The sequence below is a fragment of the Lemur catta genome, chromosome 16, assembly GCF_020740605.2.
Source record: "Lemur catta isolate mLemCat1 chromosome 16, mLemCat1.pri, whole genome shotgun sequence".
Classification (NCBI taxonomy): domain Eukaryota; kingdom Metazoa; phylum Chordata; class Mammalia; order Primates; family Lemuridae; genus Lemur; species Lemur catta.
The window spans coordinates 6,440,328-6,458,836 of record NC_059143.1 but is presented as its reverse complement, the minus strand read 5'-3'; the positions used below and the strand labels follow the sequence as shown (position 1 = coordinate 6,458,836).

Genomic DNA, 18,509 nt, shown 5'->3' with positions numbered 1-18,509 from the left:
ATAGTATCTTTCTTTTGTTTGACTAGGTAGCACATTTCAGATTTAAAGTAATGTCATTCACAAAAGACAAAGGATATTCACTTCTGAGACAAATCTAGGTTTTTTTCCTATCTGTAACTCCCCTCTCTAATTGCTACTAAAATTACTTTTATTTTTCGCCTTGTTTAAGGGCTGTTCTGAAGCCAGTACAAAATTTTGAGTTAAGTGTATTTGAAACACTAGAATACTTAATTATTAAACTAATTGCTTTCTTTCGGTACATTGATGTTTTCCCCGTGTTTGCTTTTCGGTACTAGTTTACATTCCGCCTGCCCTGAGCAAGGTGTCCAGGTGCTCCCTCGCAGACTCACCGCCCGGTCTGTCTCCCGCAGGGCACCCTTGCTAACTGCTCTCTGCTCCTGCCCGCCTCCTCTAGTGGTGACTGCCCTTTCTGTCATTCCTCCAGATAAAGAACAACGACTTGAACCAAGCGATTCACGAGGAGCGCGAGGCCATCATCGAGCTGCGCGTGCAGCTCCGCCTGCTGCAGATGCAGCGGGCCAAGTCCGAGCAGCCGGCGCCGGAGGACAAGGAGCCCGAGCGGCGTGGCGGCACGGCCCAGCCGCCCAGGGACGGCGTCCTCGAGGCCAAAGCAGCTAAAGAGCAGCCAAAGGCAGGCAAGGAGCAAGCGAAGCCGTCGCCAAGCAAGGACAGGAAGGAGACGCCCATCTGAGCAGCCTGGCGTGGTCGCCTGGAATCCCCTACTTAGAGGGACCTGTGCATCTTACTGTAACCCGGGAGCCGAGGGCGCGGCTCTCCTGCTGTACATTCTGTAAAGACGTCTCCTCTTCCCAGAGACCCTTCCTCACGCATCTGCCCCTCCATCAGGCTCAGGTCCCACGGGAGGTCAGAGGGCGCGCTGCGGGCTGGTAGGGGACAGATGGGTTTTCCAGATAGTGTCGGCTTATTTGAAGATTAATTTTCTTTGTTAAAATAACTGTTTTAACCCTTGAGTGGCTTCTTTTTAAACCAAAAATCATCTTTCTTTGCTTTTTTAATCACAGCAGAATCAGGATCTCTTTCTCATTCAAGGGGGAACCCAGCCAGGTCAGTGCTGCGCCTGCCTGTGGCCCGCCCGTGTCCTGCCCCCAGGGCCTCCGCGGACCTGTCACTCTTGCTTGTGCCTTTCACACCTTTTCGGTGCAGATTACACAATGGGGGAGCTGCCTCATGTTTCCTGACTGGCCAGAATGGCTCCTACTGGGGTTCCGGTCCCCCACCCACAACTCTCTCTTTTGACAGTTCCAAACCACCGTCCCGGAGCCCGAGTCACCAGGACGGCCTGGTTTGGTCGCAGACACAGGCTGCCTGTGGAGCCTGCCCACCCGCCCGGGCAGGCAGGCCCGGCGAGCAGGAGGCCCCGCTCCTGCCGGCGACACTGCCACGGCCAGCAGAGGCTCGCACTGGGTGGGCGGGGAGGGGCCGCCCTGATCTGGGGCACCCACACACAGGGCGTGTCCCAGCCAGACATCTGTCACACGACCGACCTTCCATTAGACAGAATGACTCCGGTTGCTTGCTTGGGCTAGAATGTACACGTCTCCTTGCCTGAATAAGCCATATATAATGCTTTTAAATGAAAGTTCAGAATTACCCATATTGTCTCAGTGAACCTACTGGTGGACTCCGATTGCCAAGACTGAGCAATAGAAACAGATTCCTTTCCTTTAACGATCGCTGTGACTCGCCACCCCGCTCCCCTGCTTCTAGTCCAGAGATCAGGGGGTGCTCGGAGGCTCCGGGAGGCCAGGCTCCGGGAGGCCGGGCTCCGGCGGGTCGGCTCTGTCAGGGTGGGTGTTGCCATGGGACCGGCCAGGTCTCGTGGCTCGGAAGAAACCCCCACACACTCACGGGACGGAAACGACCCCACACGAGGGCTCTCTCCTCCTCCTAGTTAGTATTTATTTTCAGCACCTGTTCGATGCGGTTTTTTATCCTCTACCTATTGCACTGTTGTGACTTGTTGGCCATTATTTGATTTTTGTACGAAGAAAAGCTTTGTTATAGAAATCAGCATACTATTTTTTTAAATCTGGAGAGAAGATATTCTGGTGACTGAAAGCACGGTCAGGTGTCAGACAAACGTGTAAACGCTGCCTCGCTGTCCTGTCGGTCCTAGTGCGCTCACCTTACAGCTGCTGGCAATATCGAAGGTTCCTTTTGTGTTTGTGTAAACTCTAATTTCTATCAAGGTGTCATGGATTTTTAAAATTAGTATTTCATTACAAATGTCTCAGCGTTGGTTAATTAATTTTTGCCAGGACCATTATTGATCAAGCAAATAAATTCAGCCATTTGGGAAAAAGAAAAGCTTCTAGTTTTTTGTGCACATTCTTTGAAATAGTTGAGCACTCTTTGGCTGGTAAGGAGTTGGGCTGGGTTCTTCAAGGCCAAGAGTGAACACGTGTTTTTGGCATTCCTCCCCTCTGGAGACTTGAGCACTCTGGGGTCCCGGTGTCTGTGCTCGGCCACTGAAGCCATCTCCCGGCCTTCCTCAGCCGGCCAGCCTGGGATTGGGTCTGCACGTTCCCCGTAAGCAGCTCCTGGGCCCCCTGGGAACCAGCCCAAGGCACCTGGCTGCACCTGGCCCCAGGTGTCGTGCTTTACAGATATGTGCATTTCAGACATGAAATTGGGACTCAGCACAAGCCAACCATTATGAGCATGTCTGGGATAGACTGGTCTAGAATAAAAATGAAGTTTCCATTTGCTTTTTTTACTTTAAAAATTCTACAAGTAAGGTATGTCTCATTTAAAGCTTAGACAAACATCTGGCTTCTAACAGGGTGTGTCCCTGTAGTTTAATCCTGTAAGGTCAAGCCTATGTGGTGGAGTTCTCCTTTAAGGGAGGTCTTGCCCACCCCGGTGTAACCACACGTAACTCTGGGGAGCAGCTGCCGGGATAGGATCCCCATGTTTGCCTGATGGTTTTCGTCTTGCCGCGGCTAATTATAACACGATTCCGCACTTGCAGGCAAGGCGGGCGTCACCCCCTGTGTTCTAGACTAGAGCTCAGGAGGCCTGGAAGCGCAACAGGGAGCCTGGGCGGGGGAGACATCCTTTAATCCTGGACACACAGGGCTCTCGCGGGGCAGCGAGTGTGCTGCTGTTGCGTTCCTGGCCCCCAAGTCTGCAAAATGATGGATACTGACTGCAGTCTGGTGACTTTGTTGTCGCTACACTAGCATGACTCAAGAGAGGGTGTTCTATTCATAGTTAGGTAAAAATGGGAGGAGAACTAACTTTATCTGTAGTGCGCTCTCGTTTGTTTTCTGAGCTCACTCTTCACTTCCTCTCAGACTTTCAGCCCCTGGCCAATGTCACCTGTGATGTCTCCCAACTCCCTGCCCCAGCAGATGTCAGGCACCCGACCTCGGCTCCCACAGCGCTTAGTTCAGGCACCTGGCACTGCTGCGACTTAGCGCCGGGCCAGGCTTTAGGGAAATGCATTGTCCTGGAAGGAAGGTGGGCTTCAGGTGGGAAAGGCCTCGCCGTGTCCCATGTCTTCGTGGCCTTCCATGAGCCATCCTTGTTGAACTTAGTTTCCTCTTTGGCAAAATTGTGAAAATAATCCCACCTTCAAAAGGCTGTTGGGTTAAATAATGGAGGATGAAGTGCCTGGCGGGGGGGTTTTAGCTTCCTACTCAGATTCATTTTCCCTGCAGGACGTGATCCGCGTCTTAGTCATCATTGCATTAAACTTTATGGTGTAGAGCTCTGAGTCAGAGGGATGACTCAAGGTTCAGCCACAAAGTGAGCTGTGACCCAGACTGCCTGCCTGCCGGTGTGCAGCCCCGGGCAGGGCTGGGGGCTGCAGCCTGTTGCAGCCTGCGCTGCCACTGCTGGTCCTGGGACCCAGAGGGGGACACAGCCGAGCAGCAGCCATAGGTACGGGAGGGAGGCGGGCGGGTTCTCATCTGAACCGGCACCAGCTCCTTGCCTTTGGGGCCAGAGCCCGGGACCAAGAGGCAGGAGACTGCTGAACACTCAGCTGCAGCTGGAGAAAGCAAGGATCTCCCTTTGGGAGGGTGTCGAGCCCTCTGAAGAGGGTCACCCCAGCAATTCTCGAGTTTCTCATGTGGGGATAAAAATCACATTACTGCTTTTCAGACTGTTCAAAGACAGCGTGGAAGCATGAGCTCGGCCTGGGAGGCGGGGCCCGCCGCTCACCACTGGCTGCTGAGGCCCAAAGTCCATGCGCTGAGGGGTCTTCCTCCGGGAAGGAGGGACTCAGAGAAGAGGATGGTGGCAGAAGACTGCCCGGGCTGGCACCTGCTCACTCAGGTCCACCTTGCTGTAGGGCTACTGTGTAAAACACATGACACCCTCACACGTGAACAGAGATCAAAAACAGGGACTTCATTATGTCCCATGCAGCTCACTTAACTGGGTGTCCTGCACTTTGATTTGCTCGTCCAGCCCCCCCCTGCCTTAGGGCTGATGGTGGTGGCCGCAGAAGGGGCTGTGATTTGGAGGCGGGGCCAGCAGGGCCACTGTCATCTGACAGAAACAGAAGTAGGTGCAGGACAGTACACGAAACGCTGACGGAATCGAGTAGGTAGGTCGGGCTGGGAAGGGGAAGGAAGGGCAGAGAACTGCAAAGTCTGGCCCTTTGCCGCAAATTTGAAATCACAGGAGCAGTCGCTGAGCAAATGTGAGCGTGTGATACTGACCTCCTGGGCTGCCTGTACTTGGGCACAAAGGGAAGCAGCTGAGACAGCACAGGGGAATGTTCTGGAGCCGCCGGGCAGGCAGTCGCACTGATCCCACATCCCTGGAACCTGAGTGACCCTGGCTGCCCCCAAGGCGGCTGCGATGCCATCGAAGCCCACTGTGGTCATGACATCCTGTGACCATCACCAGTGTCCCTGCAGGCATCGATACTTAGCGTGTGAAAGCACTGACTTGCAACTGAGGAAATAAAATACAAATATTAAACGTTTAAAATCCTTTTGATCACTGAGTTATCAAAATTATGCAGTTAATCTGGAAAAGGTAGAGTCCCACACCACCAGATTCTCCTAAGCGTTTGCTATTCAAAGGTGTCACCTTGATTCTTGTTAGGAAAGCTGGGTCTCACCCACCCTAGACCCAGAGTCAGAATCAGCATTTGAACGAGGTCCCCAGGAGGCTCAGATGTCCACCAACTTCTGGGGGGCACCTTTCTAAATTCCCTAGCCTTTAAAAGCCATTAACAGAAACCGCTCAGGCAAATCTTAATAAATGACCATCCAAAAAAGCTGGCCAGCGTCTTCCAGCGCCCTGCCCGGTTGTCCCTCGGTGTTCCGCCAGCACCAGGGCAGGCCCCTCCTCTGGCGGCCTGGCCCTTAGCGGCAGCTGGCGCGGCCCCTGGAGCTGCGTCTCACTGGTCCGGCGACCGTGCTCCTCTCCCTCCTCAGCACCTGCTGCAGAATATTCCCTGTAGAACTTCCTGTTCGGCAAGCCTGCCTCCTCACGTGTGAGGCTGACCCGCGTAGGAACCAGAGAACTGGCCTGCTCTTCGCTGCCCAAGGCTGGGGCGTCTCCTGGGGATTCGGAGCCACAGGACAGTCCCCACACAGCTCAGATCAGGACTCTCTGGCAAGAACTGCTCCTGATTTTCTCATGCAACAGCTAAAGATGCTGCTCAATAATTGTCTTGTATCCAAATAACAATTATTAGTATTAACACTAAAGCTGATGAGGATGAAATACTCATATGATAAAATTACAAAAAACTGCAAGTATCAAATCATGCCAACTTGAAATCAACAAATTTTACCTAAAAGAAAAAAAGATTTGGTAGAAATAAACCCACAGGAATGCTGCAAAACATCACATGGACTAAAACCTCATCACTGATCATTTGTCAAGTTTTCTAGGAAAAGAATTCTTTTTATTTTTCTTACACACAGGGTCTCACCGTGCTGTCCAGGCTGGAGTGCAGTGGCACAATGGTAGCTCACTGCAGCCCCAAACTCCCGGGCCCTAGCTCCGCAGCAGTGCCGGGATTACAGGTGAGAGCCACTGCATGCAGTGGAAGAGAATGCTTAAGGAAAATAATGTCTGCAAGACAAAACTGATTTATTCTCCATAGCAAATGGGTAAAGGGGCTGGCACGGTGGCCCTACCTGTAACTCCAGCACCCTGGGGGCCGGGCTGGGAGGATCGCTAAAGGCCAGGGGTTGAGAGCAGCCCGGACAACATAGCAAGGCCCCGTCTCATAAAAAAGGATAAAGGCATTAAACTGGCTTGGTGGAGTTCACTGCAGAAAATACTTTCCATAAAAATTTTTCGTTGTTAGAATTTTTGTTTAGTCAGAATATTCTCAAGGTCAAGACCTCCATATTCAAGAGATCACAAAATTGCCTCCGTTTCTGGTAGAGAGAATTGAGACAGGCCTCCTTCCCACCCTCCTCGAAAGTAGGATCTGGTTTTCTGGTGAGGAAAAGACGCATCCCCTCTGCCCCTCCAGGTCGGGAGACAAAGGCCTGGCCACCTCGCCTGGGGGCTCACGGCCCTGCCTGCTGGTCCAGCAGGATGACAAAGGCTGATGCAGGAGTCAGAACATACCTCTGCAGACGCAGGTCTTGCTTTTCCACAGTAATTCCAGACTGAATTTCTATTCTGGTTTGAGTCAGAGGATTAATTTTTAAAGGGGCCTCCTGCTTGGCTTTGAGCTGCTGGGATGTCCCCTCTGTCTCTCCCTTTGACTCGTTGCTTCCTGGGCTCCTCCTGGAACTTTGCACAGAAACATAGGGGCCAGCGGGCTGCAGCCCTGCCACCCCGCCCACCCCGCCCCTGGTGCCACTGCCCACCGGGCACCTGCCCCCAGCTCCTTCCCCTACACTCTCACCCTAGGTAAGGTGGGACCTGCACCAACCAGGTGTGAGAACAGAGTTCAGGAACTGCCAGGCCAGAATATGCCGTCCAGCCCGCTGATGACCGAGGGCACCTGGGAGCAACAGCGCAGGGAGGGGCCTGGTCCTCCAAAACAGGCTCAACGTCATGAATTCCCTCCTGGGAGTCTCTCACACACTGTCACCTCTTCTTCTGAGAGCCCTGAGGGCCTGTTAATCTTTCCCCCAAATCCATGTCCCCTCCCCTAAGTCGCCTACATCCCCTGCCTGTCCTCATGACCCGTATCTAAGCTTCTGGGGGTATTCATTCCCCCTTCATGCCATGCTCCTGTGCACATAAGAAACTCGTGCACCTTTTCTCGGGTTAACCTGCCCACAGTCAGTTTATTTAACAGACTCAATTACTGAACCCCCAGAGGGGACAGGGAAGGTCTTCTCTCCCCTGCAAGGAGAGTCGGTGCCACACGTGTCCACTGCCTGCCCGGCACACTGAAGAGTCCACTCCATGACAAGAGCTGGCAGCCTTGGCTCTTCATGGCATGGTGGCTTTCTCAGGAACTCAACACTTGCCAATTTCGAGTTAGAAGGTTCTAGAAAAACTACAGTGGTCTGGCATCACAAATATCTCCAAGACTTCAGGACAAAGGTCTCGTGCCAAGAGGTAGCTACTTCGCAGCCAGCCCTCCAGAGTCTAACGGAAGTCTGGTTCCCTGGGGGCTGGGTGGTCAGTGAGGGACACGGACACGCACCACCCGAGCTTCCACAATTGGAAGCTCATCAACATCTCCCAGACAGGGAGAGGGCGCCGTGACCCAGGACCAAGCCAGGCCGGGCAGGAAGAGGGGCCCCACACCACGCGGGGACGGCTGGCGAGGAGAGGGGAGGAGGCCCATACGCTATTTTGCCAAATACAGCTTTCCCCTGCATCCTCAGCACTCAGAAGTCCCAGGACATCACATACTATCTCCTAAGATTAGCTGCCCGATATTAAATAACTGTAAGGACATAACTGGTGCATTTTATTCATTTTTATATAGTGCAACTAGGTTTTGAGTACTAATTGGTTTGCTGTTTTTGTTCACCTCCTGGGGAATTTGAAAGAACTATTGAATCAATTTTCTACATTTGCTTGTTTTTATACTCCTTTTTGAATCCAAACCTCGCGTCGGAGACCCTGTGTAGTGGGTGGCTGCCCGGGAGACAGGACCCCGAGCCCTGCCCTGCTCAGACCAGCTCCTGCCGCCCAGAACACGCCTGGGAGAAGCGCATTACAGTAACTACTGAAGAGAGCGCAGAAATGAAAAGAGGTGAAATTCTCATTCTGAATTTCACTAGAGATTATCCAAACTGGGAATGCCTTGATGGTCCCGTATGAAAGCTGTTAAAACAATGCAGGTGCCTTTTATATTCATTGCCATTGACACATCTAAAATTCCAGCGGAGTCTTTGGAACACTTTAAAACCCGATGTGTGTGTGAGGATGATCCTCAGTGGGGCACCTTATCCAGCAGCAGCAAGAGGGCTAGAGAGTGAGAAGCAGCCGCTGCATTTGTTAACTCTGCAGGAGCTCTATCTAGCACACCTTAAATTTGAGTTCTTTACCCCGAAATATACTGTTAGTATTGCCACTGCTTTAAAAAAAATGCAACTATTAATGTATGATTTTAATGTAATTTGTAGAACTGAAATTCTGGGGGCAAAAGTATATTATTATAATAGCAGAGAATGTGTACCTCAAAAATTAGGTTATATTAAATCAAGAGGCCACATTCTCCTGCAGTCCCTGCTCCGATGCTTTCAAAGGCCTCCAGCAACGAGCCCACGCGTCCCACAGCTACGCCCACCACTGACATACCACCCACACGTGCACTTCCTCATTCGAGTCTTTGCCAGGAGAACCTGTTTACACTTATATTCAAAGTGTACAAGTATCTGGGTTACCTCGCAAGAATAAGAAACCAAAACCTCATTAGCAAATACTGTTTACAGGAGGGAGCCTGTATAGCCCCAAATCCCACACCCAGGTTCCAGGGAACCCACTCTGAGTCACTGAGGAGTCTCCACTAGCTGAGCAAGTAAAACCCAAACTCTCAGAAGCACTGTGGGGACGAGTCACACAAGCCGAGGTTTTCAACCTGGGCTTGTAAGAAGAACCGACACACAGCACTTTACAAAAGCCCCTTCACATGTGACCTCATTTGACGGTAAAAGGACCCTGTGAGAGAGGGGGCAGGTTTTACTGATTCCCATTTTACAGATTAAAATACCGAGGCCGAGACGTGCTTCACTGTATCTCAGGAGCTTCAGGACAAAGCCCTACTGTGGGTCTGAGCTGCGGCAGTGTGGTGCCCACCCGCCCTTGGGGGCTGCAGGCAGGGGCTCGAGGACTGCCCAGGACACCCCTGCCAAGGGCAAGCCCGATCCAGAGGACATAAAGGCAGATTTCAAAGAAACTACTAAGCTAGTTAAAAGACAAATATTTTAATCTAGTTTCCCCATTTTATACTAAATCATTAATACAGGTCACAAATTGCATTTATTTGTAGACATCTAGAAAACAATCAAAAGTGTATATATATCTCTCTATATAGATCTTATTAATAAATTTTATTTGGACAAGAGAACTTGTGCCACAACAGTTTTAAACAGCATGATTAAAGACGGCAGCACTCTCGAGAATGGTCACAGATATGTACAGTGTGTGAAGAAAAAGTTGCACCTCAGAGCTGATCATGATCAAGTTAAAAACACCTGACATACGGTATACGTGCTAATAAATTTCCTTCGGGTCATGACCAGCATGAAAAAAATCAGGACATATACTCAGCAAATGTTTTGTAAATGTGTACAGCAATATGCTGCATTTAAGAGTTAAAATCAGATTCTACTTTAGTGTTAGCATCAAGCCCTTAGGAGAAATCAAAAAAAATCTCCTTTCCCATTTATTTATACATGTCAGGAACTATTCACACTTAGGGCCAGGCTGGGCAGCTGGCCACAGAACCCAACAGGTCCTTGTGCCTGGGAGAAAACAGTTAGGGCTAATACTGAAGGTCTCTTTCACGTCCGGGTGCACATCTGCCTTCTGGCTGTAAGAATTTCAACTATCGGCTGTTAAATAAAACCAGGAGAAAGCAATGCAGGTCTCTGGGAATCTCGTCCCTTCCATAAGGAAAATGCTCTGCCAATTCAAGTTTCATTCAGTCAGGAAGACGGAAGGATTTAAGGCTTCGGTGACAATTAGAATCCTCTGAGAAATTATTTTCCCTTAAAGTCAAGATAAGATAATAGTGTTTACTGTACTTTCTCTTGACTCGTAAAATCCCTGGTATTGGGTTAGGCAACTTGCACCTGCAAATAAGTCTGCAAGAGAGGAAGGTCTCTCCTCCCAGCAAAGCCACCCAGATCACATGCACGTGGAGCACTCGTCGAGCCTCGGCTCTTGTGGAAGAGGGGACACACCGAGGCTTAAGCCTTCTAGTAGGTTGAGGAAGCTGTACTCATGGCATCTTCAGAGATTTTGGTACTGGCAGGGAGGATGCTTGCAAAATACTTGACATCGCTGTCACAATCCATCTGAAGAGCCATGATGGTCTGTTCCACGGCTTCCTGATGACAGCTGGCCGAGGCCAGGAAATACTCTGGGAATGACAAACGCACAGTATGAATGAAACTGGTCTAACGATTCAGAGTTTTGTCAAATACAAGTGTGGTTAGTTACCAGTCATTATAAAACATAAGTATAAAAACAAATGCCATGTTGAATTATAACCAGTAATCCAAACTGATTTGTTACAGGGAAAAAAATCCTGGAATAAAGAGAATTATGAGATTTATCTTGTTTTTAAGATAATCTCATGATATTCAATGACAGCTAAGGAGCATTAAACTAATAAATATATTAAAACATTAATACTTCTTAGCTATTAATCAGCTTAGTAAACGGAAAAACACTTCCAAACACCAGCTACATACAACATACAACCTCTAAACCAAACAAGTCTCTAGCCATTTCACTTTAATCGCTATTTTAAAAATTTACATGAATGGCAAAGGAGCAAAAAGAATATTCATTCATCCTTATTCCTTGAAATCTACTAGAAACTTCCGTGCTTCATTCATGAGTACATGCATTCATTCAACTGTATTTGAGGCATTTGGGGTAGCAGTTACAATAAATAAAACATCCTGAATCTTGAGGGGTTTATAATTTCCAGAAAAACAGACACTACAGGGCATGTGTCTCCCGCCTACTGAGTGAGAGCAGGGAGTCCACGCAGCTCCGGGCCCGCACTGCAGTGCCAGACGGCGCTGGGGGGGGGTTGCCAAGGCCATGGCTCCCACAGTCATAGGCGAATTTAAATACCCAATTTAAATTTAAAAAATTATTATATTTTAAATTATAAAAATGATATATGCCCATGATAAAAATATTTCTACAGTACAGTGCTAATTTAAAGTTCCTTCAATCTCCTGTCCTCTTGGGAGAACCACCAGAACAATTTAAAATGTATCATTCTGCCAGATGGTTTTGTGTGACCCTACGCTACTTCTGCTGTGACACTTTCTACTCCACACAGTGCTGAAGCCCCTCGCCACACACGTTTCCTGGTACAGTCACCCACCTACCTTTTTCTAATAGAGTCTGTCTTAATGTTTTCGCAAGCAGCACTCTCACATTTGGGACCCTGTCGTTTGCTAAGGTTAGCAGATGTGGCATCAGATGCACAGCGAACTGGTCCATGGGAAGACAGTCATCTTCAATGACAGTCTGGGGACAAGAAATAACTGCTTTAGATTTCTCTGCCAATTCGGCTACCGAACTGTAATACTAACTAACAAATTGTTTTGTTACAACTTAATAGGTATTTTAGTTTTGGCTTTTTAACCAATATTCCAGGTACCTGGGAACTCAAGAACAATTACACACAGGTTTTTAAACTGCTCTACAGAGACCTGGATGCTCAGCGGTAAGTTCACTTTCCCACGGGCACTGAGCCCAGACACAAGGACCCTCTAACAGGAGCCAGGCTGCGGTGCATGTGTGTGGTGTGTGTGTGTGTGTGTGTGTGTGTGTGTGTGTATAGCTTGTGTGTATGTACGCATGGATGCTATGTGTGTGGCACATGTACATATGCACAGACGGTATGTGTGTGGTACGTGCCAGCTTTAGAACGAGCTCAGCTGACTGTAGGAGAAAGGCCAGTTCAAGGGCCAGACAGATGCCCAACAGTGACACACGGACATCCTAAAAATAGCCAGATGGTGGTGAAGTTCTGTTCCTTGAGGATGACGAAGAGGGTGTGAGAGAGGGAGGAGGTGAGAGAGGAAACAGTTCTAGGAGAAAAACCTCCACAGACGGCAAGCACAGGTCCTCGCTTACCTGGCAGACAAAGACAAAGGCCTGCCGACCAGACCACTTGGGACATCTGCCAAAGTTCTCGACAAGCTCGTTGATGAGGTCCACCCCAAACGTCGGTGGTGTGGCCATGTGTAGCTTCTTCACCATCTCGCTGACCTAGGAGGGCAGCACGGGGAAGCAAGGAATAGCTTCTGTTCTAGGGTATTATAAATAGTTTGCCGACTTGCAATTTTAGAAGTTTAATACATACCAACTTGTAGGAAATCCAACGAACAGAAGAAACTTTGTCTGCACACAGATTCAGAGCAATGGGACGTAAATAGTCATAAACATCTCTGGGACTATATAACTCTAGAAGTAAAATCAGCTGTCTACAAAAAGGAATTATAAAAAGACAATTAAGTTTAAAAATCAGTAAGACAAATGAAAACAGATTAATCATGTGAATGGTTTGTAACACTGGATACTGAATACTCATCCGATAAACACATGCAAGAGCGTGATTACGCAGGCCTCTCCGGCACAGAATTACATCCAGTCCCTGTGTGTCAGGAAATGCATTTACACACTGCAAGTTCAAGGAGTCTCTCCTCCCCTTAGAGTGTAAGGAAAACAAAAGCTGTAGAATTCTGTGTCCACAGGGACTGAGACAGAGCAAAGCATTTCCTAGTATGTTCTATTGGAAGATAGCACACATTTTTCCATAGTAACAGTTTAGAACACTGAGAAGCTTCCATCTACAAATCAGGTATCCCAAAAAGAAAGCTCCAGCAGACTGAGGTAGCCTGCTGTGTACTTGTCAAAATTCTGAGCAGCCTCTAATGACAGGACACACCTCGGGGTGACAGAAGTAGGGGGTCCTCTGGCAACTCTCCTCCCATGTCTGAGGGAACTGAAGACCTTCACAACATCCACAGACTGACCTGAGTAGCTGCAATGATGCTCTGGAAGAAATACCCTGGATACGACTGAGACTTGCCTTTTCCAATTTTATGTTTAAGATCGTATTTCTGGCCAGGCGCGGTGGCTCATGCCTGTAATCCTAGCACTCTGGGAGGCCGAGGCGGGTGGATCGCTTGAGGTCAGGAGTTCGAGACCAGCCTGAGCAAGAGCGAGAGCCCGTCTCTACTAAAAATAGAAATAAATTATCTGGACAACTAAAAATATATATAGAAAAAATTAGCCGGGCATGGTGGCGCATGCCTGTAGTCCCAGCTACTCGGGAGGCTGAGGCAGAAGGATCGCTTAAGCCCAGGAGTCTGAGGTTGCTGTGAGCTAGGCTGACGCCGGCACTCACTCTAGCCCGGGCAACAGAGTGAGACTCTGTCTCAAAAATAAAAAAAAAAAGATTACTTATATTTCTAATCAGCAGGGGGTGAACTATTAACATAGATAATGCAGCAATGATAAATGTACCTGTATATATACATAAACATAAATCCTCAAAGAGAGAAACACATTTGTTTTCTGGCACAAAAGTTCAAAATAAAAATCCCAAACAGGACTTCGACTTCTGTTTAGCATACAGAAAGCTACAAAGAATGTCACTCTGAACCTACAATGAGAAAAAGCTGTATAAACTACAAAATCTTTTCTTGAGCCCACCAGAGAGCTGAGGTTGCAAGGCACCCAAATAACCTGACTTCCCAAGACAGCAAGTGCCTCTCCCAGGAGGGACGGGCACAGGAACAGCCTCACCCGAGCCCAGCACAGGTGGAAGAGGCACCTGCTGCCACGTACGAGGGGAGAGGAAATCAGCTAAAATTGTAGCAGCGGCCCAGGGCCAGATGGGGGCTGGCACGGTGCGGGCTTACACAAAGGCTGGGGGCTGGCGGCAGACACAGGAAGCTCGCATTCCTGTGCAAATCCGTCACTTTCACTGGGACCGGGAAAGGAAACAGGAGAGAGGTCTCTCAGTGCAGGCAGAGGAGACCGACCTGTCAGGGGACAGCCATGAACACCTAGCACTCCCCAGGCCCTTTCTCATGCAAAGCAAAAGCCTTCTGTGCTGGTAGAGGGACACAAAGCCTGCCCATCCCACAGGTACAGGCAAAGACAAGTTGCAGTGGGGGGAAGAGAACTAAACTATCTACTCCTGGTGAAGGGGCAGGAAACCTTCTCCAGCTGACTCTACACTGACGTCAAGCAAAAATCTCCTACTGCCAGGGGCGGGCAGGCGACCCGCCCCAGACTAACCAGAGATGCGAGGCAGAGAGCCTGCATGCCGCGGGGCGGGGGCAGGCATTCCGAGAAAGCCCGGGCACACGGGCCCCCCAGAGACTGAGGCTGAACCTGAAGCACAGAGACCCTCCCCTTTCCCAGCACGAGCCCAAATGCTGCAGTCTACGCCTGCTACGCAGAAAAGCTGAGGGTAGAATACTCACACTAGAAAAAGCCCACCAGCGCCAGGCCCCGGCCTCAGCAAATGGCAATGGCAGCCCACAGCAAGAAAAATTAAAGCCCATAATACACTGAAGGTAACCACAGCAACAAAACCCAGACCCAGCCTGATCCTGACTGGATGGACTCACACTCCCACACTAACAGCAGAAGCAGCCTGCCCATTTTGAGTCAGAGCGGGCAAGCCCCAATTCAAGAAAAGAGAAACTGTCAGCCCCCAATTCTATACCAAGCAAAAGTTTCTTTTAAAAATACAGGTAAGGTATATAATCCAAAACATATAAAGGACTCTTACAACTCAGTAACTCAACACAGTTTAAGATGAACAACCCAATTTAAAAATAGGGAATGGACTTAGACATTTCTCCATAGAATATATACAAATCGCTGACAAGAATATGCAAAAGTGCTCAACATCAGTCATTAGAGAAATGCAAATCAAAACCACAGTCAGATGCTACTTCACACTCATTAGAATAGCTGTAATTTTAAAAATGGAAAATAGCAAGTGTCAGGATGCAGAGAAACTGGAACTCTCATACATTGCTAATGGGAATGTAAAATGGTACATCTGCTATGGAAAAGTTAGTCAGTTCCTCAACAAACACAGATTTACCATATGACTCAGCAAGTCCACCTCAAGAATGGATTTAAAAATGTGGTATATCCATAAAATGGAATATTAACCATAAAAAGGAATGAAAGTTTTGAGTGTATGCTACAACATGGATAACTCTAGAAAACATTAGGCTACATGGAGATTTTTTCAAGAAAGAAAAAAAGCTGAGAAAATTCACTGCCAGCAAGACCTGTATTATAAGAAATGTTAAAGGAATAGGATACCAGACAGGAAACGTGGATCTACACAAATGAAGAAATTCAGAAAAGGTAAAAATGAAGTGAATACATACCCCATAAAACATAATCTAATAAACTGTGAGAACTTACTCAGCCAGTTCAGCTCGAAAGCGCCAATTTCTACTATTATCTGTCACCAGAAACTCCTGAAGCTGATAAAGGTATTCTCTTCTTTTGTCAATATGAAGAAGCTGAAGCAACGAAAACCAGGACAAGGTATAGACATTATTCCTTTCACTAGAGTGCTTGAAAATAGACTACAAGTGATATGGTTAATTCTTCAGAAGAAATGTAGTATCTATATTTAGCTGTTTTAAAAATTGGTATTAAATTCATTTTCCCTGAATAATTCCATCTGCCTTCAGGAGTCGTGTTCTTTTGGAATCTTTGTTTCTTGAGCCTGTCAGTGGCCTGCACCGAAGCCCACAGGACCCCGGGCACAGCTTGTTTACGGTGCTGCTCCTCTCTGTTCACGCGACACCTGGCTATCACGGACTCCCTGCAGACGGTGATTATGCTCTTAGTCACACATGCATGTGAGCCCAGTTGTATAGCACTATCATGGCACATACCAGGTACTCAGTATTTATTGAGTGAAAAAAATAAAAAGATGTATCCTAATAGCTGCTCTATAAATATTTAAAAGTAGGTTTATAGTCAGCAAGAGGGAAAATCCTGAAATTTTATACAAATGGAAGCAAGTAAATCGAACAGTAAATCGAACAGATAACAATCACACAAGGCTGCACTTAGTACTCTGCTCATGCACCTTCATGGGATAGGTTTTAATGACAGAATGTGCTGAAGGAAATCTTCAACGTTAGTTGATTTGATGTTGGTGTTATTATTGGTGGAGGGATTCTGAAACTATTTCACATTATGCTGTCCAATTGAGCAAATGACTAAATATATTAATGTTGTTAAGAATAGAGTTTTTACCATAAGAGAAAATTAAAAAATAAAGTGAAGAAAGGAGAGGAAATGGTATCAGACTAGAAGTAGTTCATTTCAATATGAACTTAATTCAATAAAAAAACCAACAAACTTCCTAGCTCCTGTACCCTGAAAAAGTCTAAAAGAAGTAATACCCCGGGAGCAATGAGCACATCTAGTGCCCAGATCTTGGTTGCTAAAGACCATTCTCCACTAAAAAGGACCAGGCTCTTTGGAGAAATAGCTAACTCCAGGCTGGGGCAAGGCGAGGAGAAACTGGGCCCAACAGCAAGGACATGCTTTAAAACAAGGAGACAGGCAAGTGGAAAGGACACAAGAGGCAGTTTAAGGGGTTCCCACTAGCCAACTGTGATGCTCAAAACAGAGGACAGAAGTGGATTACATTATATTACACTGAATTAAAAAAAAGTACTAAAGTCCACATTAATGTTAAAAAATGCTGACCTGTACAGACAGGTAATATGCCTGCAAAAAAACCCCGTTTACCCAGAATCAAACTGTAACAACACTTAAATTCAAATTGAGAGGCAATCTGCAAAAAAACTGGTTTAGACTCTTCAAAAATGCCAATGACATTAAAAACAGAATGTCAGGGTAAGTGTTCACGGTTTAAAAGGACTAAAGAAACATTTAAATTCAATACACACTTACCGATAAGATTCTGAATCGAGGGGAGAAAAGCTATAAAGGTCGTTATTAGGATAATTGGAAAAATTTCAATATGATCTATATAAAATATAACAAGGTATCAATGTTTTTTAAAAATTAGATTACTTCTGTACCTCAAAACTTAGAATTATGAGAGTCAATTACAAGGCTGAAGTCTAAAAAACAATAGTTTTTAATTTATTTAATTCCAGGATTAAATAATTTGTCAAAAGTTGGGGCTTTTTAGGCTGGGCACGGTGGCTCACGCCTGTAATCCTAGCACTCTGGGAGGCCGAGGCAGGTGGATCGTTTGAGCTCAGGAGTTCGAGACCAGCCTGAGCAAGAGCAAGACCCTGTCTCTACTAAAAATAGAAAGAAATTAGCCAAACAACTAAAAAATATATGGAAAAAATTAGCCGAGCATAGTGGTTCATGCCTGTAGTCCCAGCTATTTGGGAGGCTGAGGCAGGAGGATTGCTTGAGCCCAGGAGTGTGAGGTTGCTGTGAGCTAGGCTGATGCCACGGCACTCTAGCCTGGGCAACAGAGTGAGACTCTGTCTCAAAAAAAAAAAAGTTGGGGCTTTGGAGACCACAGATCCTATATCAAAGGAGCGAGGGCTAAAGGTAAATTCTCAGACTCCTTACACATCGTAAAGCCTCCAAACTTGATATACAGTTGACCCTGAACTTCGTGGGTCCACTTAAACACAGATTTTTTTCAACCAAATGCAGATCAAGGAATGTGAAACCTGTGTACGTGGAGGACCAACTGCAGAACTTGAGTATGTACAGATTTGGGTATACGTGGAGGTCCTGAAACCAATCTGCCACATATACCGAGGGCTGTAGTTCATAAAATTTTTTTACATATATTTCAGTCAATAACTTTGAAAAATAAAAAAGGGACAAATGTTTGCAACTATGATCTAACATTGTTCTAAAAATAAAATTTAGCATAACTATGAGACTATTTCTTTATTAAGTCATATCTTGCCATCAACTCATGGCTATATTTTCTTACATAGGGACATACAGAAACCTATCTTGGTAATAGCAGAAGATAAAGCTTCAGATTTACAAGTAGAATTTTAGAGCATCTGTATGCAAGGAATTGAAAAGTTACCTTCAGAAAATCATGCAAGTGTTTAAGGACACCTATCCTGACTTCATCAAGGTCTTTTAAAAATCCATTAAAAATTGGAACCAGATCTGCAGCTGTTAACTGATCTCCAAGAATCACCGCAAGCTCATGGATGGAGAATGCTAAAGTGCGTCGAACTTTCCACTGCAGAAATGAAAACTGCATTAGCAATGCTAGACACAAAGTGCTCAGTACTTCAACTTTTAGATAATATATGAAGGCTAATTTATATCTGAATGTTATTCATCTCAAAAAATTAAATCAGAAT

At 47.0% G+C, this 18,509-nt stretch overlaps 2 protein-coding genes across 14 annotated transcripts in view; one reads left to right on the top strand and one right to left on the bottom strand.

Moving 5' to 3' along the window:
* The window catches only part of RALBP1 (ralA binding protein 1), a 44,211-nt gene extending 41,867 nt beyond the window's left edge, over positions 1-2,344 (top strand). For all 3 annotated transcript variants that reach the window (XM_045527246.1, XM_045527244.1, XM_045527247.1), the window contains one exon: positions 446-2,344. In XM_045527246.1, the coding sequence (XP_045383202.1) occupies positions 446-712 (267 nt within the window). In that variant the 3' untranslated portion in view covers positions 713-2,344. The remainder of the gene's footprint in view (positions 1-445) is intronic.
* Positions 2,345-9,343: 6,999 nt separating this feature from the next.
* PPP4R1 (protein phosphatase 4 regulatory subunit 1) overlaps positions 9,344-18,509 on the bottom strand; it is a 68,362-nt gene continuing 59,196 nt past the window's right edge. For 10 of the 11 annotated variants that reach the window (XM_045527232.1, XM_045527241.1, XM_045527236.1 and 7 more), the window contains 6 exons: positions 18,224-18,385; positions 15,589-15,689; positions 12,491-12,611; positions 12,262-12,396; positions 11,508-11,649; positions 9,344-10,519 (listed from right to left, as the gene is read on the bottom strand). In XM_045527232.1, coding sequence (XP_045383188.1) covers positions 10,356-10,519; positions 11,508-11,649; positions 12,262-12,396; positions 12,491-12,611; positions 15,589-15,689; positions 18,224-18,385 — 825 coding nt within the window. In that variant the 3' untranslated portion in view covers positions 9,344-10,355. Of the gene's footprint in view, positions 10,520-11,507; positions 11,650-12,261; positions 12,397-12,490; positions 12,612-12,716; positions 12,836-15,588; positions 15,690-18,223; positions 18,386-18,509 lie in introns of those variants that run through there. The other variant, XM_045527243.1, reaches the window with a different exon arrangement.